The sequence below is a fragment of the Parus major genome, chromosome 2 (genome assembly GCF_001522545.3).
Source record: "Parus major isolate Abel chromosome 2, Parus_major1.1, whole genome shotgun sequence".
Classification (NCBI taxonomy): Eukaryota; Metazoa; Chordata; class Aves; order Passeriformes; family Paridae; genus Parus; species Parus major.
In genome coordinates, this window is record NC_031769.1 from 4396746 (window position 1) to 4422664 (window position 25919).

Consider the following 25919-nt stretch of genomic DNA (forward strand, 5'->3'; position numbering starts at 1 on the left):
CCTAGTGCTTGACATAATTCCTGTCCCAGATGAAGTGTAATTCTCAAATGTAAATGAGGAATGTACATCTCAATATGGAAATCCTTTGAGGGGAAAAAAGCAAAGGTGCATTTGAGATTTAAGTGGTGGAAACCCCACTGCAGGACTGTACCTCCACAATGTGTCAGTGATTTAATTGCTTGAAACTTTCACTGTGTGGAATTCATGACAGTAATTTTGCTGCAGTATTACACAGTTCTAACCAGTGAAAATTAAAGCCTCTTTTGTGAATTTTGGGCTGTGCAATTCTGCTAAGGGTGAACAGAAAAAGCAACTTGATGAAGGTGTGTCAGACTTTTCTCAGGTTCTGTTTGTAACCCTGAATTGGTATTTATGTTTCTGGAGAAAGCCACTTTGGGAGCACTGTGAGTTGAGGTGGCTGCAGGTAAAGAGATAGATCTGTGAGCTTGGGGGCATCTGCTGAAAATGGGAATTCTAAAAATTCCTCTAATGGCTTTCACAAATTCCCAGCTTGAAACTCCTCCCCAGATCTTATTTTTACTCATGGCTCTATTTTTAACTGTATCGCTCCTTTGGCTTTCAAAAAGTGCATCCACTGAACCAAGGAGAAAATTGCGTTTAACAGATCCAGCTGACCAGCGAGACCTAAAGTGAGGCAGTTTGCTTCTATCTGAACATTTCTCTTTTTTCCCCAAGGACACTGCCTCTGGCTTGTGGCTTGGCACCAAGTTTTTGGAGCCTGTTTCAATTCAGAGTGTCGCTTTCTCAGTTTGAAGTGTTCTCCTTCACACTGGTTTAATCTGTCTTTTGGAGAGAGCAGGACTCTTTCCCAGATACCGTTGTTCTGGGCTGTGCTGACAGTGGTTGCAAAGTAAATGGAGATAGCCATGTTCTTTTGTGTTCCAGCCTCTCCATGGCAATTACTTCATTTCTTTTAATCAGAGCATAAAACCTCTTTGCCCTGGCATTTATCAGCTCCCTGGAGTCTAAAAGTGCACGGATAAAAACACTCTGTCAACATAAAACTCCATCGGCACCATTATTGATGCATAAACCAGGAGATGGCTTCTCACAGTAAGCAAGGCTTTGCATTTGTCAGTTTATTTAATTATGCAGGACCTATAAATTACTGCAAAATGAAGTGAACATCTTGATAGACTGGGAAGGGATGGGAGAGGTTGAGGAGAAACTCTCCCAGGGTACATGAGACTTGCTCAGCATGAGCCACTCTCCAGCAATGGCATGATATGAGCATCCTACTGAGACCGAATGGAGACTAAATCTCTTTTTCCCCCTCATTTTATCCACTGGGATATTAAAATAATGCTGTCACACACCTCTCTGAGGTTGAATGCAATGATACCAAGTGTCTGCTGAAGGCTGAGAGGCGCACATCCCTCCATGTGTGGATTTTTTGGTTGTGGAGACAATAGCACAATCTCTTCAGGATTTAAAACCAGAGAATTCTCAACACGTACTCCCGAGAGGTGCCCGCAGTGTCAGCCATGGCCTGGGCAGGCCGTGTTGCCAAGCAGTTGAAGTAGATTGAGATTTCACTAAGTCGTTCAGGACTTGCTAATTGATCCTGGGCAATTTGCCTAACCCCTCTCTCTTTATCTATTTATAAAACGGGGATAGTTAAGGCCAGGCAAAACTTGTGTAACTGAATTTGTGTAACTTTCCACAAATCCATGCCAGCTTGTCACCGGTTCGCTGTGTTCCTGACTGCTCTTAATTCATTGCACTAAAATAGCGCTCTACATAAACATAGAGCTATGATGCAGGCAGTGTCATTCCCCACTTTCCCTTAGGAAACTCTAACTTTGGGAGATTAAATTGCCTGAACAAGGGGCAAGGTACAAATCTAACTTGGGAGGGGAGTGTCAATTGCACGTCTTACTTGAGGAGCCTGTGTTCTATCATGAACACCTTGAAGCCTCTTCTCCCTTTCAAAAAAAAAAGGCCAAAAGTATTTTTCTCTTTGTCTGGTGGAGACTTCTCCTGCAGCATTGAGTTGTGAAATAACTTTTTCTTTGTGTCACTTGTACTATCTGTGTTTCCTGAAGAGATGTTGCACTGTTTGATTGTTGAGACCACTTGTGAACATCTCCGAGGGCAATGGGTGGCGTCACCCAGCCTGGGCTTTGTCATCCTGAAGTTGATTTGTGAAGTAGGAGGACAAGTGTGCATTTACAGATCCAATACCACTGTGCATCCATCTAGACTTTAAAAGGAAAGAAGCCTTTGATTCTTGTTCTCCACTAATCTTCCTTTTATCTGGTGTCCTACCACCTGCTGCGTTCTCAGCACAAAATTGCTATTTATCACTCCCTTCCTCCTCTTGCTGCCAGGTTCATTCATCTTCAGTGCTCTAAAAGCTTTAAGGTTTACAGGAAAAGCACCAAGTAAAACTGCAGATATTTTCTGATGATGAACAACTAACAAGAAGGAAGGTGACCAGTGAAAAAAACACCTAGTCTTCTGAAATGCTTTTTGTTTAAAGACAACTTGAAATGATTTTGAAGTCAGGATTGAGTTATTCTGTTTTTCTGCCCCTGCTGAAGTTGACAACTGCTTTAGGGTCTGATTCAAGCACACCAAACTCTGTAGGAGCCCTTCTGATATCAGCAGGTTTTGGTCCTGGCTCTTAGTGCACAATCTTCCTTTCTCTCTGTGTACCCTGTTGGTAGCTACATGCAGTAGCAGGTACTTGGTCTTTTTGGATTAAAGTAATGTTATAATATGAAGGGGCCAAGGAGGGATTATTTTTAACAGCTGACTTCTAGATTTGGATAAAGCAATGTAGAATTTGATAGAAATGTATCTTCCTGAGAGACACACCTGTAGTGATACCTGCTGTGATGTGCCACAGCATTCCTGTGTTTGCTGAGTTGTGTGTACTGGGTCTTCCTTTTCAGTTCTACATTTCTTGAGTGGCCAGAGTAGTTTTTAAGTTGATGGTTTGGATACCTGAGGAATTGTTGCCTCATGGCATCCTTTTTCAAACACTACTCTGCAACTTCAATGCCACTGTAGAGTGTCCTGTAGGCTATGTGGTTTGCAACACGTGTTTCTGCTGGAAGAGACAAAATTTTTCATATTTTGTGCAGAGCTTGCATCAGCAGAATTGACATTCCCATCCTGGATTGGTTTTACTGTGATATGAGAGTCTGGAGATATACATCTTTATTTTTTTGTTTAGTTTTCTTTTTTTTAAGCAATCTTTGGTTTAAACGACTGAAACAGCTCCATCAGCTGAATCTTTTCTACATTGCTTCAGAGAATGGGAAGAGGAAAAAAAAATAAAAATATCCCACCACTTCCATCCAGACACCCTGGAGACTGTTATTTGCAATCAGATTGCTGGAAGTCTGCAGTTTTTGGGCTCCTTTAGGACATCTGACAGTCGGTGGATCCCCAGCAGTGGTGGTTACTGGTACTGCAAGCCAGGTCCAACCGTTTCCAATTCCTCCCTGTCTCTGGTGATTCAGTCCTTTCCAGTTATCACCACAGTGAGCCAATATAAACTACGAGCTGCCAAGGAAGAGTACAAATGTGTAAACACTTTGGAGCTATCCTGAATTTCATGGATTTTCCCATTTTTTTAGAGTTAAATTCATTTGCAATAACCTGGTTCTGTTTTACCCTTTCTGGGGGCAGAGAGACTGAGGCACAGATGGTCCCAACTGCTCAGAAGTAGGAATTGAACCCAAACTTGTAGTAGGGGTTGTGTTTTATTGCTTTGTAGATATTTCCTGAGAGCAGGCACATTCTTATCTGAATAGCTGGGCCTTGGATAAAGTTAGTAAGATGACATTTGAGAAGATGGTCCCAAAGTCATTCCTTACAGGGGAGTATCACAGGCTGTTTGAGCCTGTTTTAGCCCACTGGAAATGAGGGAAATTAACTGGGAAAATATTAAATAAATCAACCATGTAATGAAATAAACTTTAATTCCATTTAAGATTTCTTCAGTTGGCAGATGTAGGGGCCTGATTTCCATCTGGAATTTATAAACCCATGTTTGATGTGAGATGTGGTGAATACTGTGTGAAGGACTTGTGTTTTTACTTCTGGAATGCTTTTGCTTTGAATGGCATTTCCTTTCCCCTCAAAATGACTGCATGGAAACTTGAGGTAAGATAATATGTGCAAGTTCAAATACAGCACATAACAATAAAATGTTGATGGCACTTGGACAAGTTTCTGTTAGTATTATCTTATTTAAAAGGACATCTAATTGCTCTTGTGTTTAGAACAATAGATGTTGAGAGACTTCCTGTAATGAGCAGCGAAAGGCAACTTCACTCTGAATCATTTAGGGAGCTCCTGCAGTTTCTGAGAAAAGGAAAGGTGGTGGATACTCACATGGAAGATCTCAAAGCAAGAATCACCCTTGCAAAAAGTGGATTTCCAGAGGATTCAGGTTGCAGTACTGATGGGGACATTGATCCATCTAGGTGTGCTAAAACTTCAAGCATAGCAGGAAGCCAAGATACCTTTGGGAGCAGGAAAGAACAGGACAGCACATCTGGAAGAGCTGAATTCTAGTGATAGGCTTTTGTTAGTGCTGGTTTTAGTTCTGTGATTTCTATGCAACTTTCTTTAATGTCACTTTGCAGTTACCCATACCTAGTACTTCAGTACTAAGTTCCTGTCCTGGAAGTCTCTAACTGAAGTGAGCTGGAAGCTTTCAGCATATTCTGAGTGATCACTTCAGAGGAGTTTGTCAAATACTGCAATTCTAATGAGAAGTGATTCATTGCACTGCTGGTGTGATGCAGAGGGAACTTGGGACACTCCTCATATAGATACCATGACTTAAAATTGTAAGGAGGGATCTTATGTTGCAGTTGATTCTTCAATTTAACCATGGAGTAACCCTGGTTCCTCTGGCCATAGAGGCAAAGGCTTCTACGTTTTGTATTGTAAACAGAGTTTCAAGAATTTTCAAACCAGTTGTGATCAATAATGGTCTGGTGTTATGTTAAATAGCACCAGAATTTCAGAGATTTGCCCTCCAAGTCTGTCATCAATCTCAAAAATGGCATTTGAGATTTTGATTGCTTGTATTGTGTTTAAAAAAAAAGTCTGTGTGTGGATAAAGTTAGGGGGAATTGAGTTGTTTATTGAATTATAGTCCCATTGCAGGCCTGTAATTCAGCAATACATAAATGGTGTAGTTTGGAGCAGATTGGGAAGAAATACTTAGAGTTCTGTGTTAACAGTTTCCCTGTCACTTGATTTTATCTTATTTTTTTTCTCCCAACAAAGTGCCATCTTGAATAACTTGGTTGCCAGATCTTTTATAATACTCTTCTCTGAACAAATATACCTTATCCCCTTGCTATCCCTGTATGCTGCTGCTGGTAACAGATTCTCTTTTCCATTCCATTCTTAATTGCATAGAACATGAAGTTACAGCATAGTTTTCCCGTAAAAGAGTGATTTATTCCAAGAAATTCAACTACCAGTGACTGCAAAGGGTGTCCATGAGTATCCTGGTTTGTGAAGGGTGTTTCAGGTGAGGTGATGCTGTGCAGGGTGTGAATCACTGTCTGTGAGGCTTCCCTGGGATGCTCTGTGGCACATTCAGTATCATCAGGAGCCAGTCCGAGGTCCTGTTAAAGCACTGAGAATTTCAGCCATGGAGAATTATCAAATAAAGCATATTTTGGTAATAAAAAATCCGGAATAAGGGGCTGATACCTCAGTTAGAACAGTTAAATGTTTTCAAGGGACTTCTTCTGCACCCAGCTTGATTGCTGTGGATGTTAAAGGATGCTGCTTGAGGGTCAGCACAGTTATGTGTGTATGCAAGTGTAAACACAGCTCTGGCTGGCAGGGCAGGTTTGTACAGCAGCAGGGCTGCTGGGGGAGTGTGGGCAGGCTCTAATGTGACCAGTGGGCTGTAATGGGAAGTGGAATTTTCCTCTCAGCCGGCCAGAGCTGAAAGCTCTGCTGTCCCCAGGAACTGAATGGCGAACTGCTGAATGGCAGTTCATGTACCAGCTCTCTTAGCTAACTGTTGATCATTCCTCCTTTATTAGGAAACCCCTCATGCATGACTGCACGGTCTGGTACTTAGTAGGTGGCTGGGAATACGAGGGGAAAGAAGGGACAGCCCCTCATTTTGCTCAGGATATGTTCTTAATAAATTCTGCTCTTGTTTTCTTTTCAGACTTTGGTGTTAGCGCGTTCCTGGCCACTGGTGGTGACATTACCAGGAATAAAGTCAGGAAAACCTTTGTGGGCACACCTTGCTGGATGGCACCAGAAGTTATGGAACAGGTGAATTATTTTTCCTAGTGTCCTCTGAGCTGATCTGCACCTTGAATTCCCTGCTATCAGCAATGACTATTTATTTCTAACTAGGATGATAATTTGACATCCTGAAGGGTTTTCTTAAAACCACAGGATTTTCTGTGACTTGCCTATTGCAGCCAGACTCACACTGGAGAATGTTAAGTGTTCAGTAGATTTTTGCCCCATTGCTTCTCTTTGGGCTTCTGCCTAAGGTGAGGATGAGACAGCTCAGTTGTTGCATAAAGAAGATTAACCTGCCCCTCCCTTTTGCATGAATGTGAGGTAGAATATAAATAGTTTCACACATGGTAAATATGCACATGCATAGCTCAGTAACGTGCTCTTCTGCATCTGCAAACAAGAATTTGAGGTAGTTAGTTGTGACATGTCAGAGTGGGGAGTTTATTCAGTATAAAAATATGCATTTGACTTCATTCAGGTTTTTAACTTTTTTTGGCTTGTGAATATTTAAATGCTGAGGAATGTGTGCATCTCTCCCTTCTTCCTCTGCTCTTTTGCTGACTAAAAGATGTCATTATTTTTCCCTTTGCATGGAGAAATGTCACTTTTTGTCCTCCACTGCTTCTAAACTAAACTGCAGAAGCTTTGTCTGTGTGACTTCTGATAAAGGACACCTGGAAACTTTGTTTAATGTAAAGTTGCTGCCCATTTCAGAGCAAGATTCACAGAGCAAATTACAGCATAATCTTACCAAGGCATTTGCAGTAGCTGTCAATGGCATTGATGTTCACTGCCATGAACATTCCAAAAATTATCCCTCATCCCCTTAAAATCAGTTTGACAGAGGCCTGGGTTTCTGACGGGTGTGCTAAGCAGAAATGTAACTGGCTATTAATGGGTTTCCATTTTTCTTTCAATTTTTTTTAAACAAAAATATTTAAGGATTTGTTTTATTAAAGTAAATCCATCCTGATGGATTTCTACTTGCTGTTGTTCCCAATACAATATTTTTAAGCTTGGGAGGATCTTGAATAAGACCCCCATGTATATCTGTATCTAAAATCAAATGCAGCTAAACACAAGTGCATTAAAATGCTTTTTTCCCCAATATCTAAAACTCCCTGAGGAATGGTGCTAATTTTGGAGTAGCTTAAATATATTATTGATGAAAGGCTTGTTCAATGCTTGGCCTTTTCAGTGGCTCCCCATGGTGGCACCGAGGGGCCGGTGCATTCCAGCACTGCTGCAGCCTCATCAGAGTCCTGCTCTAACAGGGCAGAATAAAGCCACAGGTCAGGGCTGTCTTTGCACACTTGGTTCTGAACTACTTCACTGTCATATTCTCCTGGATTTTTTTATTTAATGCTGAGTTAAAATAAATAAAACTAGAGTGTTTGGTGTTTATGAAGCTATATCAGCACTGTCCCTTGATTTTCTGTCCTGTCTGTCATGCCCAGGGCATGATCAGGCAGCCTGCTCAGCACCTAATGGCGCTGCTCCAAGTTCTTTGCAACTGCAGTCCTCAGGACAGAAGGGAAAAATACCTTAAGGAAGGAGCTAAAAATGGGAAATAAAGGTTTCAGTGACAAAGTGAGGGGTGGTTCCCCACAAATACGTTTCCAAAGCAGGTAAGTTTTTATGGTGTGAAGTACCTCCACCAAGGCTGTGCATGTCTAATCAGCTGAAAATGTCATGTTAAAGCAGTGTCTGGGATGCTGATGAGAAATCATTCAATGTCCATTAGATGATCTTGCTGCCTTCCAGCAGGTGTCACTCTGAGCCCTCGATCCAACCAGGAACAAGGACAGAGCCCTTCCTCTAGGTTGGCCTTTCACATGTAGATATTACCGACCCTATTCCATCTGGTTTGCTTCAGCACCATTAAATTCCTTCAGAATGTTAATATTTGGTTGCTCAACATTGTCTTTTAATGTATGGTCACTTGACAGATTTATAGCAAAAAAAGAAGTTGATGAGAAAAATAAATGTTGATATAAACTAACTGCAGGGTGGTGACTCATGTATTGGACAGATGTCAAGATGAACTGCTGCAGACAGTTTTGAGCTTTATAGCTTTCTCTTGCAAGTAGGATTATGTGAAATGAAATGAAATGAAAAAGTCCTTGCACTAAGCAATTAAAATCTTGTCAGGAAATGGAGAGTTGTACGGTGTATTGGTGTGCTGCAAGAGTAACTGAAAGATGGAGCTAAGAAATGCTCAAAAGTTATTCATAAAATCTAAAAGTAGTGTGAGAAGACAGAAAACTATACTTACAGTGTATTTCTTCTTGTCCTGTGCTCTTTTAAATGGTACTAGATATCTGTGCTTGTTTATTTAACTCACTTGAAAACTGTTCAAAGTCTTGGTATCCATAAACTGAGGCACTTCAGGAAACATTTCAGACTTTTAGGGCTCATGAAAATTGTGCTTATAGGGTGGAAGAAATCAGTGCAAGATATAAATTCCTGTCTCTATAACAAGTTTCAGTCCAGCTCTAGTATTACATGACAAATAGTGCAGGAGGGGTTTTTATTAGTTTGCCAAGGTTCAAGATCATCTTTAAGGTAGCTTGGGGAATGCTTTTTGGCTGCATCACAAGGAATGTCTTTCTGAAGCTTGTTAGGTTAGCTGAGCACAGGACCCCTGTTAGCTCTGCTCTGATTCAATTTTCATTTTTCCATAGTGTAGCAAGAAGAAACACAAACCATCCTGAGCAACCAAAACACTTTGATTTTTGGAGCTGCTCTTGAAGTTAGTACATAATGTCTCTCCCCTGCAGCGGAGAAAGCAAGTGCCAAAATATTACCTAATGATAATGAGGAAGTAACCGCTTTGGCATATGAAATATTTTTTCCTGTGCAGGAGGGGAAGTAAATGCTATAAATTTTCCTGAACAAGCCTGTGTTTAATGTCAAGTGCAGAAGCTACTGTTAATTAGTGGAGGGAAACATTAGTCTGCAGGCAGGAATGAGGGGCTTTTACTAGGCTGGTGTGTCGTGGAGGTCCAGGATGGAGCATATTTGCAGTCAGGTTGATTAAGTGGCTGACTAAAAGTGTAGTGAGGGGGGTGTCCCAAGGGGTAGCAGTCCATCTACTAACTCTGAGAGTTTTATTACACTGTGTAATGACTTTCTGTGTCTGTGTGTAGAAATCAGAGCCTGGGTTAGCCCTCTGCCCCTTTATGCTCTGCAGTGGAGTTTATGGCAGAGTTGTTCTAGTTGTACAGTGCATAGCCATGATTTTCACCAGACAGTGACTTCTAAAACACCTCCTTGAAGGTATGAGGAGCTATGGGGAGAGAAGGGAGAAAATGTTTCCATTTCTATAGTACTGGTCTTTGTGAATTTGTGGGGTAGCTGTGTGTGAAAGGGATGGTAGTGTAGGCCAGCAAGAGGCACATGATAACATTTTCTCTCTAATATTTTTCAGGTCAGAGGATATGATTTCAAGGCAGACATCTGGAGCTTTGGGATCACTGCTATTGAACTGGCCACGGGAGCAGCTCCCTACCATAAATACCCACCGATGAAGGTGAGCAGATCTCCAGATATTTGTGGAAGATAAGGGATCAGTGTGTTCTGTGGATGTTTCCAAGAATTTGGCTAGCATGTTGCATGGAAGAGTTTGTCCTCTCAACTTAGCACATTACATAGAAGAGTTTGTCCTTTCAACCTGCACTTGTGGATCATGATGTTCTTGGATGTATCTTGAGTCACCTTTTAAAAATACGCCACTTCATCAGCATTATCTCAAACTGCAGTTTTTATTTAGATCCTGAGTCTCACCATTCTTAAGGAAGATGCTGTGTGTTTTAAACCTCTGAAGTCAGCAAATGTTTTTAGGGTTATAAAGAATGATCCAAAATGCCTTACAGGCACCCAGTGACACTTGGCTAGCCATTCTTTCTCCTGCCCTGATAATCCTTCTTAATGCCTCTCAGACATTCTCTTGATACCTCTCGTGTTACCAGTTATCCAAAAGAATGTTTAATTTTAACACTGACAATCCTGTCAATCACTGATCCAGTTCAAAGTACCACGTCAGTTTGAAACTGTGGTATTGGCAACAATAGTATTTTATTGAGGTTGAAATGAAAGAAATGTTCTTATTTAAACCTTGACTCATCAAAATTCTTTTTCAAATATCTTGAACCTTAGATCACCTTATAAGTTTGGCTAACTCTCTGTTTCCTGACTCTTGAACCAGGAGCTGCTTCTAACATGCTGCTCTTTCAGAGTGAGGGTACATGTCAGAGTTAAGAGTTGACACCCATCAGCTGAGGTCTGAAGCATCCTGTCCTACTGAGCTTTGAGATCTTTTTCCTTATCTCCTTTGTGATACCTGATGAGGCCTTGTCCCAATCACAAAACTTTTAAACCCCTTTGGTCCACCTCTTGAAGGCCACTTTGATTCTCCTCCTGGGGTGTGTGGTCCTTTGGATCAAACATGAAAATATGGAGGGTCTGTTCCACTCCCAAGGCTCGTGGTTAGAGCAATGACCTGGGATATGAGGCCTGTGGATGTCAGGTCCCTCCATTGCTGGCACTGGGAGAGTGATGTTTTACACAGGCAGGTAGTGATGGGACAAAGGGGAGTGGCTGTAAACTGAAAGAGGTGAGATTTAGATTAGATGTGAGTAAGGAATTCTTTAGGGTGAGGGTGGTGAGGCACTGGAATATGTTACCCAGAGAAGCTGTGGATGTCCCATCCTTGGAGGTGTTCAAGGCTAGGCTGGGTGGGAATTGGAGCAACATGGGCTAGTGGAAGGTGTCCCTGTGCACAGCAGGGGCGTTGGAATTAAATGAGCTTTAAGGTCCCTTCCAACTCAACCCATCCAATGACACTGTGGGCAAACTCCCATTTCCTAAGTTTCAACTGCTGAAGTGTTGTGGGAGTTGGGTGTCACTTCTTCAGGGTCTGGGTGCATCCCCTCCCACACCACAATTATGATGGCATTTGGAAATCCAGCTACTCCTAACTCAGAGCAGGCACATCTATGTCAAATGGATGGACTTTGCACAGATTTAACTGGTAGAACAGAATTACTTTAAAGAATTGTCATCTGTGTGCAGGGACTGTTGAGAGGCTGAGTAGTTCAGAAATGCCATTAAATTTCCTACAATATCAGTGGCTGTGGTAGAGCAAAGAGCAGTTCAGGAGAAGGTGCTGCTGATTTAGGTGATATTTCCTTCTGGGCTGTGATTATTGTTAGCATTTTGCAGCAGCTTCTGCAAGCTGTACTTCTTTTTATTGTGGTTTGAATGCACTGCATGAAGCTTTGAATACCAACATCACCTATTTAGTGATGTTGGTATTCAAACAACATATGAATATAATATATGTTTAGTATCAACAGCACCTACTTAGTGCTGTCATATGCTAGATAGAACTGAGTCCCCAGTTCTGAGAGGTTTGGGTTCCAGTCATGCAGCCTGCAAGAAGACTTCTCTATTTTATTTATTGAATGTAATTGTATTGCACTGTGGATTAATTTTGTTAGGCAGCAAAATTACTCATGCATTAAGTGACCCTTCAAGGAGTGGGGAGGAAAGCAGGGAATTCTGTCATGGCCTGTATAATTTCAGCTAGATTGATGGGCTTTTGCTGCCCTAAGCAATATAGCTGTTGAAAGCTATTTAAATGTGCTATGTGCTGTTTCCTTTTCTAAAAATAGATATTCATCTGTATGTAGGTGACAAGTGGAAATGGAAATGAGTAATTTTCTTCCTTTCCTTCAGAATATTTAAGTGATGTGAGGGAAAGAATCAGTTTGGCTTGATGGGTGCTTATGTGAGGAATGTCTTCACCTGCTGTCACACTGGTACATGGAAATGAACTCGTGTATTTTTATATGTTGCCCCTCTGTCTTTAATTTGATTTCTAGCTAAGAAATACCTCAGAGAGGTACTTTGAATCAAAAGCCTTAAACAACTGCTCATCTGGAATGAGGAAAACTGGTGAAAGTTCTGCTCTGCTTGTGCTTTTATTCTCACAAACCAGACCTGAGAACAGATTCCAGCCTTGTGTTTGGCCCATAGACTGCAGTGTGGACCAAGAGATGGGATGGAAAGCAGTAACTTAAATTGTGGGTCTTTGTTGTTAACACATCCCTGTTGACTCAGATGCCTGATGAAAGTACTTGTATAAAATAGATTTTCCCTAAGATCTGTCTCTAACAAAGCTCAAGGAAAATCTCATTGCCAATAGCAATAATTATTTCAGGTTTTAATGCTGACACTACAAAACGATCCTCCATCTTTGGAAACTGGCGTGCAAGATAAGGAGATGCTGAAGAAATATGGGAAATCGTTTAGGAAGATGATTTCATCGTGCCTACAAAAAGACCCTGAAAAAAGGTAAGAATGGATCACACCAAAATGAATTAAATATAAGTTAAAACAAGCTAACAACAAAACCCCATACTCACAAACATCATTATGTTCCCTATTTTTGAAGTTGGTATACTCTGCCCCTCTAACCTTTCAGTCACAAGGAACACAGCAATCTTGCTGTGTGGCAACAAATTCTCTTGGCTGTCCTTACTTTTATGGATAAATGTCTGGCACTGTGCCTGGCCAGGGCACACATTTTCCATTTGGGTTAATGAGAGTGCATCCCAGTCCACTGCCTGGGCAGGGCCATTTTCCCTTGGCCACCTCCAGCAGGTGACTTCAGTTCATGTTTTGTTCCCAGTCAAAACTACTTTGTGTTTAAAAATCAGAAATTGCAGGTTGGGCAATATGTGTTTACTTGAAAACTACATAAATAAACTTTTTGAAATTTGCCAGTGCAGAGAAGGCTTTGAGTATAGTTTTGACTTGTTTAATTCTATGTAATATTTGGTTTGGATGGAAGATCAGGAAAAACATTGGCAAATTTTACCAACATGTTTTCATCAATACAGATTGCTTAAGTGACCTGATGACACTTCCAGCCTTCCCTGAACAGTATCTTGACTACTCAGTGACGTAGGAAATATTACCAAGGGGATGGTGTGTGCTGTGATGATGTGCTGTGCCATTTTTTTAATGCCTCTTAGCTTGTTTTTTTTCTTTTCCTCCTCAGTAAGCAGACATAATTCTGGGAAGGAAAAAGTGCTTTCATAAAATAATAATAATGAAGACATTTTTCAGTTCCCTCTTGTGTCAGACCCAGGAACACAGGCTTCTCACGCACTGTGCAATGAGTCTCTCTCTACTAACAAGCTTTACACTTGAAATGCGTAATGAATCCTGTGGAGTGCTTGATAAAAGTTGATAGCTGGGTTTTTTTTCCCAGCATGACATTTTTTCACCTTTCTAAAGCATATCCTATCCTTGCAGGTTAGGATGTGTGCTGATCAGATGAAACAAAATCACTGAATTTTGGCACACCCCTCCTCTCTCCTCAAGCACTTCTGGCAGACACTGGCATCATCCTGACTGTGGAAGCAGGGGGTTGGCATATTGCATGGGAAGAGAATTTAGTGCAGTTGCTTTTTCATTATTTTAGGGGCTTTCTTCTTCTAAGGTGGATGCCTTTTGTTGGAGTAGTCTGTGATGAAATAAACCCTGTGATGAATGGCCTTTACAAGTCACTGATTAAACTCTGTTACTATTTAAGCACTGTTTGCAGTGTGGAAAATGCTGTAAGCTGACACTTTCTTATGTAGGCTTGAGTATTTAGCAAATTTCTCCTAAACCAACCAAGGGATGTCTTTTGCTTTCCAGTATTTATTCTGAAGTCTGACTTAAAGTGGAAAATAGTTTATATTTGCTCATGTTCTTTTAGACCAAGATTGATCATCCTGCCTGTGTTTAATAGAACTAATTACACACATTTAATGAGGTATCTCTGAAATAACTGTTGTTTGCACAGGGTGATCACCACACTCCAGGGATGATTTTGTGATTGCCATTTTGAGTAGATTTTTTCTGTGATCCTGTTGTTATCTAAGTCTCAAGTTCAGCATCAAAATGGGAGCAAATTCTCCCACCAGTCCCAAGTTATTCATTGCTTTTGAACAGAATAGGCCTTGTTCAGAATACACTGAGTAATTTAAAAGATTGCTGGTGTAAAATTTACTTGGAATACATTGATTTTAGGGGAATTATACAGGAGAAGCTGATGCCCTCACGAGATGCCAACAAGCTGCAGCAGCCTGGAAGACCGTTGGGTTGAAAGGGAGCATTTATAATTGTCTTTTCTACATCTGTTTTTATTGACAGACCAACAGCAGCAGAACTCCTAAGACACAAATTTTTCACAAAAGCAAAGGTAAGAAAACACTTCCTAAACTGATTTGTGTAGAGGCTGTGGAAAGGACTTTTCAGAAGCATTATAGGTGTGGGTGACAGCTTTACTGGCAGGAGTGTGGGCTCTTTCACTTGGAGCCAGCAGAGCTGAGTGAGTTGAATGGGTCATTGTGAAGGAGCAGAATAAAATCCCCCTTCTGTATCTCCTCTGTATGCTGTTGTTAACAGAAATTATCTAGGAATTCTTGAGCATTTAAATGTCTTTCAGTGCCTTTTGGGTTTGTTCTTCCCTTGTAATGGTGCCATTCTGGCTGCCTGTCCAACCATAAAGGTTTCTGCTGCCATGAGTGTAACTTAGATTTTCATAAACTCTATAATCAGTCTGTGTGCAAGGGGCTGAATGAGGCCCACTGTGCAAGAGCTACCTAAAGATATTTCACCCTGTGTTGCCTTATGGAAAGTGAAGATCCTGTGATACAAAACAGTGGGAAACTCCCATTTCTAGCCTTGGAGTGAACTGCCAGCGAGCATTATGTAATTACTGCCTGGAGATTAGTGCATATGCAACGTGCGAGGTCTTCCTGTGGGAGACAGACAGCAGTGACACAGGGCAGGATTTGCATTTCCATGGCCATGGGGAATGTTTTCTGTTTGCTTATTTTTGTGATCAAAGTGCATGGGATTTATAGCAGAATACAGATTAAACCATCAGAAAGATACTGCATACTTGGCATAGCACAGCAGCATCACCAATTAATCAGAGTAGTTTTCAACTCCTGGATTAAGATGCTTAAATGGAATTGGCCACACCAGGTATCAGTACAGGAGCTGGATGCCCTATTAAAGCTGACAGGAATCTTAACAGGTGCAACTCAGGGGGAGTTCATGAGTTCCTCTTAACGAGGAGAAGCACAGGGACAGGTGCTGATCTCTTTAGTGACCAGTGACAGGACCTGAAGGAATGGCCTGAAGCTGTGTCAGGGGATGTTTAGTTTGGATATGAGGGGGAGGTTCTTCACCCATAGGGTGGTGGGGCACTGAACAGGCTCCCCAGGAAATGCTCATGGCCTCAAGGCTGCCAGAGCTCCAGGAGCATTTGGACAACACTTTAAGGTGGGATTGTTGGGGTGTCCTGTGCAGGGCCAGGAGTTGGACTCAAACCTTGTGGGTCCCCTCTGACTCAGGGTATTATGTGATTCGATAATTCTATGAACCAGGGAAGTCTGAAGGGTGATCCAGTTGATGAAATGCAGAATTTTGCTTTAGGGCAAGTTTAATTAATATCTGGGCTCTTGACAGTATTAACAGGGATTTCACTGTCCATAGTGGGATTTTAGGCAGCTGCTTAGACTGCATCTGTATGCTGGATGCACATTTGGTGTCCAAAGTGACAAGATGGTTTACACATTGCTGACCTTTCTCCATTTGGTTCTGTGAGTTCTGGTTCACGTTACACAATTCATTGTGTGTTAAATCTCCTTTGTGCTTTTATTAAGCTGCTGGAGAGTAACATATTAGCATGGGTGGTGATAGAAAATTAACATGATTGTAAATGAGGCAGTGCTTAACCCAGCACTTGAAGTGCAAACATGTGCCAGTTCACACTTGGGGTTAAATTACTGTCACACATCAGCCACTGCCAAACTGACAGCTGGAACTTGAGGGCTGAGAAGTGCAGCTTCTATACATCTATATTGAGTCATATATTTAAATACCATCTAGGTTATGTAAAAGTATGGTTTGATAATGCTGAGAGCCACTTACCAGGAATGACAGAGTGTGTCTTGAGGCTCTCCATCCTGCCAGCAAGCAGCCATCCTGGGGGAGTTCTGGGAGCTCTGTGTGGGCAGGGACAGCAGAGCTTTCCAATTGCACTGGTGTGATGTGGAATACCCAGCCAAATACCAGGGTGCCAGCCTCGACTGCCCTGCTTCCCCTGCTGCCACAAGTTTGGCCCCACAGTTCAGCAGTGAGAAAATTGTATTCTCAGGAGCCCACATTGGCCAGCTTGGATCTCTGGAGCAGCCTTGCTGAAGAGGAAATTTAATACAATAAAGCATCACAGCAGTCCCCCAATATTCAGTCTGTTGTGATCACTGCATGTACTTCCTCTCTAAACATAAATGCTGTACATTTCTTCAGCCACTTTAAATCTTGCTGCCCAAATTTCGCTTTACTCCAGAACAGAGGGATTCCTGCATCCCAGCCTCTCTGAGGTTTGCCTTTGACAGTTGGACAGGCATAAATGTAGGAGTAAGATAAAGGAAATGGGTTGGATCCAGGTGGTGTAGTATCTGTAGGTGGAAGAATGCCAAATGCCTCAGCAGGGTACCAGATACTGCAGTATAACATGTATATTTCCAAATAAATCAGAATAATATCCAGCTCCTCAGTTGTTAATTCCATGTCACTTTGCATAAGGAAAGTGCCACTGTAAACTGAAAAGGTTTTTAGGATTAAATATCACACACTGCAGCCCCAAGTAGGGGAGTGGTTAATATCCTTGGGGGAATGGGGATGAGACATGTAAACCACTTTCTGCTAGAAACATCTTAACAGTTACTTTATCAGAGACACTGAAGGCATCAAAGGACATGTTCAGCAATGCAAATGTTTGGTATTCTTTTCTTTGCAGAATAAAGAGTTTTTACAAGAGAAGATGTTGCAGAGAGCACCAACAATCACTGAAAGATCCAAAAAGGTACCGAAAACCTCCTGGGCTCTTGCTGTTACAGTTGTACTATTTTTTGTGCTTGTATTCACATTTTTAATGATAACTACTGCAGTACAGCTTCTTTTAGTTAGAACTATTTATTTCAATACAATAATCAGACACCATGGCAGGTGATGGAACCTGAAGATGTTCTGGTGCTATTTCTTCTAATATCAGCTGTAGAAACTGTTTGCTTGAGATTTAAGTTCTGTGTCCTTGTGCTGAGCAGGTCCGGAGAGTCCCAGGCTCCAGTGGGCGTCTTCATAAGACTGAAGATGGTGGCTGGGAATGGAGTGATGATGAGCTTGATGAAGAAAGTGAGGAAGGCAGAGCAGCCATTTCACAGCTCAGGGTGGGTCCTCAAACTCCACTGTCTCTGTTTGGTTTTGCAGTTGTGGTAGGTCTAAAAATATTTGGGGAGCACTTGGCCTTAAGCATGATGCACAGCAAGCTGTAATTCCTTTCTTTGAGTTGGGAGGCAAAGCAAAGAAAGCAGACTGAAGGTTGAAAACATCATATTGATCTTTTCTGTCATTGTGGTGGGGCACAGCTGGTCTCATTCAGGGATGTTCAGCATAATTGGAAATGTTAATTCAGACAGCCTGCTCCAGCTCAGCATACTAATACACTGCAGCTAGGATATTCCCTTTAAGGGTGCTGACTGCTTGAGATGCTTTCTTCTGGAAGTGTCAGAAGAGGTTTTATCCTACTGCCCTCTCCAGGATGGAACTGAAATCAATAGGGCCTCTTCTTGTGGCTGATTCCTGAAACATGCAAGGCCTGGTTCTGCCCCCACAGTTACACTGAAATCGATTAATCCTGGTAGAAAACCTCACAGCATCCCTGAAATCACATGAGTGATTAGTCTTGTGCTTGAAAATCCTCAAGAAAACACCACTTTCCTCTCTCCCAAAACATACACAAACCCCCAACAACTCAGAGGAGTAATGCATAATGATCAGCTGAAAAATTACAATGAATTTTCAGGTTGTCTTCCCCCAGCAGTCACCTGTGTGGATTTTGACTATAATGGTTTGCCTGGTCCCTTTTCACTACAGCAGGTGGCTGGATGTGGATTCTGTGTTTTAATCATCCTGTAATTGAATTAGTGAGAGAGTGAAGGATTTTTAGAGAAAGCATTTCAGTATGAAGGGGAAAAAACATTGGTTTGAAGCATCTATTCCTTTACAACTTCTGTCATTTCTCTTTCAATAGTCTGGCTTCTGTTGCTGTTGTGAATAGACACTTAAATATTAAACACAAGATTTTGCATCTTTTCAGCTTCTTTTGAAATGCTTGGGCTTTTAAAAACCACTTGATACAGTAAATTCATTATTTGTGACAGCAGCTCTTGTGACATCTTAAAGAGCTTATTGTGTCCAGCTTCATATTATGCATGAACAAGGAAAATCTCTTGGTACAAGGTGGCTACTGCTGAAATTCTTTGATGCTTTATAATCTGAATTCTTCTAAATTTCTTTTGTAGGCTAGAATACGATCAAATTTTAGGGGGCAATATTGTCAAAGACCTTAATACTGTTTCAGAGATTATTTAGAACTTGGTGTATCTTGTCTCAAAGCTCAGGATACCACAACTTAGCACTGTTTACTGTGTTTTGAACAGTACTAACTTGTTTCATTCCTCTTAGGCAGGAAAAAACAGATTGACACACATGTTTACAAACTCCTTTTCAAGACAGTTTTTCCTTGATGCTTTGATATATTTTCCTTGTGCTGCCTGTCCCAATCACTCTCATTTGGGTTGTGCTTGGCCATTACTTGTAGGTCTCCCATTCAGCAAAGCTTTGGGATGGATGTTGGAGTTGTAGGTCTTAATTCAGTCACCTCCCTGTAGATGTGTATTATGGTTTTGGAGGCACCCCATGTGTAACACAGCACTCTGGGGCTCCTGTATGTTTCAGGCTGTCAGGAAGGGCACTGTGGCACCTCAGACCTCACTACATGTCTGCTTGGGTACTTGAATTTGATTCCTTTCCAAGCAGTCCAAGACTTGCCAAACTGCCAGGTTTTGCCATGAATACAGTGCTGTTATTGAGGCTTAGTGTTTATCCTGTGTGTTTGGTCATATTTCAAACACTTGGTATCAATCTTACCTGTCTGTAAATCTCTCTGGAATTTTAACCAAGCTGTTGGATAGAATAATTTTTGTTAACTAGGTGGCAGCTGTTTTTCCTGCCCATTGCAATGGGAATGGAGTAGAGAATTTTTAAAGGTCCTTTCCAACCCAAAACATTTTGTGATTCTGTGATTCCATCTGTACCTGCATTTTACTTCTGTCAGCCACAAAGTAAAAGGAAGCCCTGTGGATTGACTTAATGTGCCAAAATACTGAAGTATTAACCTGCATAAAATCACCTACATAAATGAAAAGTGTTTGTATTTTTTACTTGTTTCCACTTTACAAAAAAAAATAAGAAAAGAAAACAAATTATTTTACAAAAAAAATAAGAAAAAAATAGGGTGAATTTAGTATGTGCAAACATGTATTTTACAAGTTGCTTCCTAGGACTGTACCTGAAAGCAAGCAAATATTTATTATATCAAGAGCAAGAAATATATCAATTCACTGAATATAGTGACATGCTGGGTCAACATTACCTTTTGGATATAAAGACCTTCTGAACTTCCTCTCTGCATTGAAGACCTTGAATTCAAATTAAAGCAGTTGTGCTCTGTGGGCTTTTAAAGTGTGCACCTTCTGTTACCCAATAAATCTGTGCAGTGGTGGGTTGTGTGGTCACATTTCTCTGCTTACTCACATCGTCTTTGATTACACAAGCAAAAAATTAGTTAAGAACTAATCCCCAAAGGCATCCTATTTGTGCCTTGGGTATATGTTTTTTAATGTTTGTCCTGTTTTCTGTCTGTGTGTTTCATAAAATCATAGTATTGTTAAGGTTGGAAAAGACCTCCAGGATTGTTGACTCCAACTGATAGCCCAGAACCTCTGTGTTCACCCTGTTCCCAAGTGTCACCTCTTCATGTTTTCTGAACACCTCCAGAGGTGGTGACTGTACCACCTCCCTGAGCATCCTTTCAGTGAAGAAATATTTTCTAATATCCAATCTAAACCTCCTCTGGTGCCACTAAAGCCATTTCTTCTATTCACTTGTTACCTGGGAAAAGAGCCTGATCCCACCTGGCTGCTCCCTCCTGTCAGGGAGTTGAGATTGAGAAGGTCCCCCCTGAGTCTCCTTTCCTCCAGGCTGAGCTCCCCCAGCTCCCTCAGCTGCTCCTGGTGCTCCAGAGCCATTCCCAGCTCTGTTCCCTCTCTGGACTTGCTCCAGCCCCTCAGTGTCCTGCTGGTGAGGGGCCCAAAACTGAACACAGCATTCAAGGTGCCTCAGCAGTGCTGGGTACAAGGGACAGTCACTGCCCTGGTCCTGCTGGCCACACTGTTCCTGACTTGGGCCAGGTGCCATTGGCCCTCTTGGCCACCTGGGCACTTGCTGGCTCCCATTCAGCTGGCTCTCACCACTTCTGTTTGACATTTATCTGGATCAGTTGTCAGCTGAGGGGCAGGGCCAGTGTTTCCGTATTCATCTGTACAGTGCTTAGCACACTGATCTTTCAGACAAGTTCCTTTTATGTAATTCCTTGAGGCATCCAGGTACTCTTGGATACGAGCTTTGTTCCTAGAAGAACACTCCAGCAGCTGTGGCCTGCAGGTGTGGATCAGGGCTATTTCTCTGGGAGCAATGCCATGTTTTTCATCCCACCTGGTAACTGTCAAGTGAAGGCTGAGCACAGTGGAATAGATTCCAGGCTTTACCTTTCTGGCTGTGTAACTTTTTCCCTGACACTGCCTACACATAGTCATGCTGAGGGATCTGTTCCTTCTCCCCCTATCCAGAGGCCTTTTTGAAACTTGCTGTTCTGAGAGTAAGACTTAAATTTTTCTCACAAGAATCCTCTGAGTCATATGTTACAAATTGCTTGATCTGCACTCATTAAGGTACTAGCCTCTATTAGTGGAGAAACTCTCTCAGAGTAGGGGCATGATGAGCATTAATGTTCTGCTGTCCAGCTGGTACTGTCCTAACAGCAACCTGTTAGACCATTATGTAGAGAAGGAATAGGATTTTTTTTATTCCCAGCATGGAGCAAACCATCCCACCTATCTCCCACATAGTAATTGGACTCGTTGGAAGTCAAAGTTGCAGGCTCTCTTAATTGCAGTGTATTACAAGAGTACTTGGTAATTCCTCCCTGCTCATGTGAAACAGGTGGTACAGTGTTGTTTGTTTTACTGATAAGCAAAAGTTGGTTGTGTTGCTTTGCCTGCACTTTCCCCTTTGTTCCACTGGCCTCTTTGTTTCACTGCTGAGTGTACACCTACCTGTCAGTTCTCTGCTTTCTCTCACAAAGAGCACAGCAGAATGCAGGGTCCAAGGGCAGGAAGAGAGCAGGCCAAGGATTTCCTTCTAAAAAGCAGCACAAACAGGGCTAATTCACCCCCTTCCACCCTACAAAGGTTCTGTATGTTTTAAGCAAGTTGGTTGGGAAACTACCTCCCTGAGTAAGTGAAGGGAACTTGTTTTGTGGCAGAATTCTTTCTTCCAGGCTTGAGTAGCTTAAAATGGATTTTCCTATCTTGATGCTTAAGTAATTTGATCCAATCTGAGTGATCTTCAAGAGTCCTGGATTTTGCTAATGGCTAACAGTGATAACAACTTAGGGTATTGTGTGCCACTATGAAAATACTGACTGCAGGGTCTGAAACATGTCTGTGCTGCTGGGTGGGACAACATGACAACAAATTGTGTGGTGTCTTTTATCTTGCATCCTAATACACTTGTGTGACTTGAAACAATTATGTAGGTTTCTCATGTTCACTATGGTTCTGACAAGTCCTCCTAGTCAGTAAGCTTCACTGTGGTCTAGGCAGTAACATCTTTTTCTTTCTTTTTTCAGTCTCCCAGAGTGAAAGAACCTGTACAGAATTCCGAGGTAAGTTATAATTGCAAATGGGTTCTTGAAAAGATGACTCCTAGTTATTGCTGTTGTTTCAAGGAACATGCTTTATCAGCCTTTGAAAGCAGTATTGTGTGAAGTAGAAGCCAGTATCTAGCTGAGCTGTTTGAAGAGTTCCCTATAAAAGGAATCCTTGGCTGTGTAATGCCAAGAGCTCTTCCTGAGGTAAGTTTGTTGTATGTCTTGTTAGCTTGCTGTGGCAAAAGTCTTTGTTGCAAGGCAATGAATTGGTCACAAAACTAATCTAAGCAAAACAACTGTCTTCTTGTTCCCTCCTTTAAAAAAAGCCAAACTAAACTACACAAACCCAACAGAACACAACTTTAGGATGTCTGGTTTGCATTGTCTAATTCTCTGGTTTGGAACCCTGCTCAGAACCATGAAAGAATTCTGTAGCAATATTTAATAGCAAACACAACCTCAGTTGCAATGTATCATCTTCAGTTCTGAACTTTCTTCCATTAGGAATATTAGTATGTCTCATCTTTCAGTGATAGGGACAGCTTATCTGCCAGAGACTGTGCTATGTCTGTCTTTTCCCTACCTGTGTTGCAAGATAAACAGAGCTGTCTCCTAGAAATTTGTCTTGGGTTGGGCTGTCTTGTTCTTCATTTGTTTCCAAGAAGTGTTTGTAAAGGGAGATTTTGAGGAACACCACAGTTCTGACACTGTAATTTGACATAAATGCTAAATTAAAAAAAAAAACCTGAAAACCAGAATCCCTTTGGAATGAATTTTCCCACTGGAGGTCTCCTGTCCATGTTTCCAGCGTTGAAGGTGATTTATATTTCCTACAACCTGTCAGAGTAAGCTGGAGGGCACACTGAAGTGCCATCAAGCTGACAGTTTTTTGGCTCCCATGCCAAAATTGGTTTCTCTGTACTGAATAAGAAAAGGTAAAAAATAGATTAAACTTCCATTTAACTCTTTTTCCCACCCTCAAATTAATTTCATATGCATTTTTTTTTTGTTTGGTTCATGGTTTCGTTTTTTGCAAGAGACCAAAGTTCAATCCAAATCTTCTCTAGTGTGATTTGAAGACCTCTGAATTCACTTTCCATTGGTACCCAAATTACTCTGACAATTGCTTGGTGAAAGGCTCAGTTGTCAGTAGTTATCTCATTGCTTTGCTGAGGTTCCTTCTCTGAAAGGAATAAGTCAAAGCTGAGAGCATGGCTACTTGGAAATACAAGTAGGACTCAGATTCCAGGAAAGAGGGAGACTGAAGGATAGGGTGCTCTCATCCCATCTGGATAGATCTGTATACATGCAGCCTTCCACAGAATGTAATTTTTGTCCAAGATCCACAGCCATGCTGGTATCTTGGTTTACTGGTGAGTAAAACTTGCAAATGTCAGGTCAGAATGGGTCCCTGAACATAATGACACATTAAACACCTGAACACCAACTTGGGATCAGCATTAATGTCCTGGAGGCCTGGGAATGCTCTCAGCACTGAACTCTAAGTGATTTATGTGGCAGAGAAGCACTTCTGGGAATGCTGGTGCTTGAATCAGAACTCTTGAGTTCCTTTCCTCACTAAAACTTCTTTTTGCTTGCAGCTGTTTCCATCAGCTGAGCCTCCAGGTCCTTCACTCAATGCTCCAGCACAAGCACCTACTGAACTACCTCAGGCAGCAGGAAAAGCACCTGCACAACCTCCAACTGCTGTACCTCCACCCAGCCAGGCTCCTCCAGCAGCAGCAGCAGCAGCAGCCCCAGCAGCAGCAGCAGCCCCAGCAGCAGCCCAGGTAAGAGCAGACACCCTCCCTGCCAGCTTTCAGCTTTGTAGCTGTTCTATTCCAGATGTGCTACAACAATCTGAAACAGTGGAAGTTTGACATATTCTTGGTGATATTAAAGTAACTTCAATACTTAAATCAACCCCCTTCAAATCTCTTTAAAAAAGGCCCATATTTAATCCTTGAATTTTATCCAGCAGTTGAAAGACCAGCAGCAGTGAAGGTTAGATATGCATAGATATAGGCTTGAGATGTGCACTAGCAGAATATCTTCCACTAGTGCCCAATACCTTATTTATTGGTAGCTTGTCCTAAGCTGAATTTCATGAACTTGTGTCAGGGTGTTCTTCTCTATAGCTCTTAGTGTCAAATGTGCTCTGTTTTACAGCTCTACATATGTTCTTCCTGACAGCTCTGTGTGAGTGTGCTGTTCTTTATGGCCCTCCTCTGGTTCTTGTTGCTCACTGGTCTGTTTTGCAGAGCTCTGGGTTTCTCCATGAACCCTTGTTCATTTTCACTGACTTGGCTGTTTTCAGCTTCAACAGAAACCAGATTGTGATCAGAAGCCCTGAGCTGCATTGCTGGAGCAAAAACACCTTGGAGTAAAATGCTAGTCTTAAACAAAGGCTTATATTCTTTTTTTCTTGTGAAAAAACAAGTGAACTAGATTGAAAATGCTGGGTCAAGGCTTCTATGCTTAAATGATCAGCCTGGTGTTGTGTCTGTCTTGTTCCTGCAGGTATAAAACCCTTTCCTCAGCATGGGCAGTACAGGTGGCTGACCCCTCTCTGTTAAATTTGGGTTTTTTTGGTGGAGAGTGAATAACACTTAGGTCTGTACTGGAAATATCACAAGTGCAGGGCAACTCCTGGATTGTCCCTACTGGAAATGTGCTGCTAACCAATATGAAATTATTTGATTACATGTTCCAATAGTTACTCAGAAATAATTTAGAATTGAGAATAGGCAGCTATAAAATTGCTGCTAGATGCTCTTAAAGGCTTTGATTTCAGTGGAAAAAAAAGGTAACTGAAAGTACATGCTAATCTGCCAATTAAATTTTTTCCTGATACAGTTGTCAGGTTTTTAAATCGCATGTTTGGGGCAGGGATTAAAACACAGGAGGTCTTGAAGCTGTCATGAATATCCAAAAACCTTAAGTTTTAATGCAAAACAAGTAATCTTTTTACATTTAGCACTTCTGAAGTCTCCTGCCATTTTGGCATTTCTCAAAGTTTTGCAGCTTTTGCTCTTTTCAAGGCAATTGCAGACACTCTGCTGTTTAAGTATGAAGTTTTCCTGGTTCATTGGTCTGTTGTCTTTCTCACTGTAGTGCCATGATTCCAAAGATGAGTTAAACTTTTACTTGTATATATAGTTGATCAAGGTTATCTCTAGTTTTAAAACCAGAGCAAGGAATTGTTAACCTGCTTAAAATGATATAATCCCATTGCAGGCCCCACCTACAGCCCCTGCTGCAGCTCCGGTACAGGAAGATGTGAGAGTCCCCATCAACCTTGTATTAAGGTTAAGGTAAGGACACAAAACTGACCTGTTCTGTTAACATAAGCCTTTGTAGAGAGGCCCACTGGCACTCTTCTGTGCCTTTTCATTAATAGGGTGGTGGTTAAGTGCTTGTCAGCTTGGATTTCATCTGCTCTTCTGAAACCATGACCTGGAAATGCATCCAGTTCAGTTTGGCAAAATCTGTGTATTGAAAGAGGTTTTGATATTTGTGTAAACATTGCTAAACTCTCATGGAGAGGAAGGAGGAATTAGCTGGGTTCCCTAAAAGGATTCAGGGATCCAGGGATTCTGGCCCTGTGCTGAATCATCTTAATCTTCACACACAACTTCAGACTTCAGCCAGTTCTGAGTGAAGAGCTTTTACCCAGTTCAGAGAGTGGATTCTGGTCTGTGTCGCTAGAAACAGGCAGAAACACTCATTACACACACTGCTGTTTCTC

At 41.7% G+C, this 25919-nt stretch overlaps 1 protein-coding gene across 1 annotated transcript in view; it reads left to right on the forward strand.

Annotated features, from left to right (window-relative positions):
- Positions 1-25919, forward strand: part of OXSR1 (oxidative stress responsive kinase 1) — an 87462-nt gene that overhangs the window by 56244 nt on the left and 5299 nt on the right. Inside the window, exons 6-14 of the mRNA XM_015619624.3 lie at positions 6182-6291; positions 9698-9799; positions 12491-12624; positions 14476-14524; positions 17138-17203; positions 17445-17567; positions 22151-22186; positions 23773-23961; positions 25409-25485. Of these exons, the coding sequence (XP_015475110.1) occupies positions 6182-6291; positions 9698-9799; positions 12491-12624; positions 14476-14524; positions 17138-17203; positions 17445-17567; positions 22151-22186; positions 23773-23961; positions 25409-25485 (886 nt within the window). The remainder of the gene's footprint in view (positions 1-6181; positions 6292-9697; positions 9800-12490; positions 12625-14475; positions 14525-17137; positions 17204-17444; positions 17568-22150; positions 22187-23772; positions 23962-25408; positions 25486-25919) is intronic.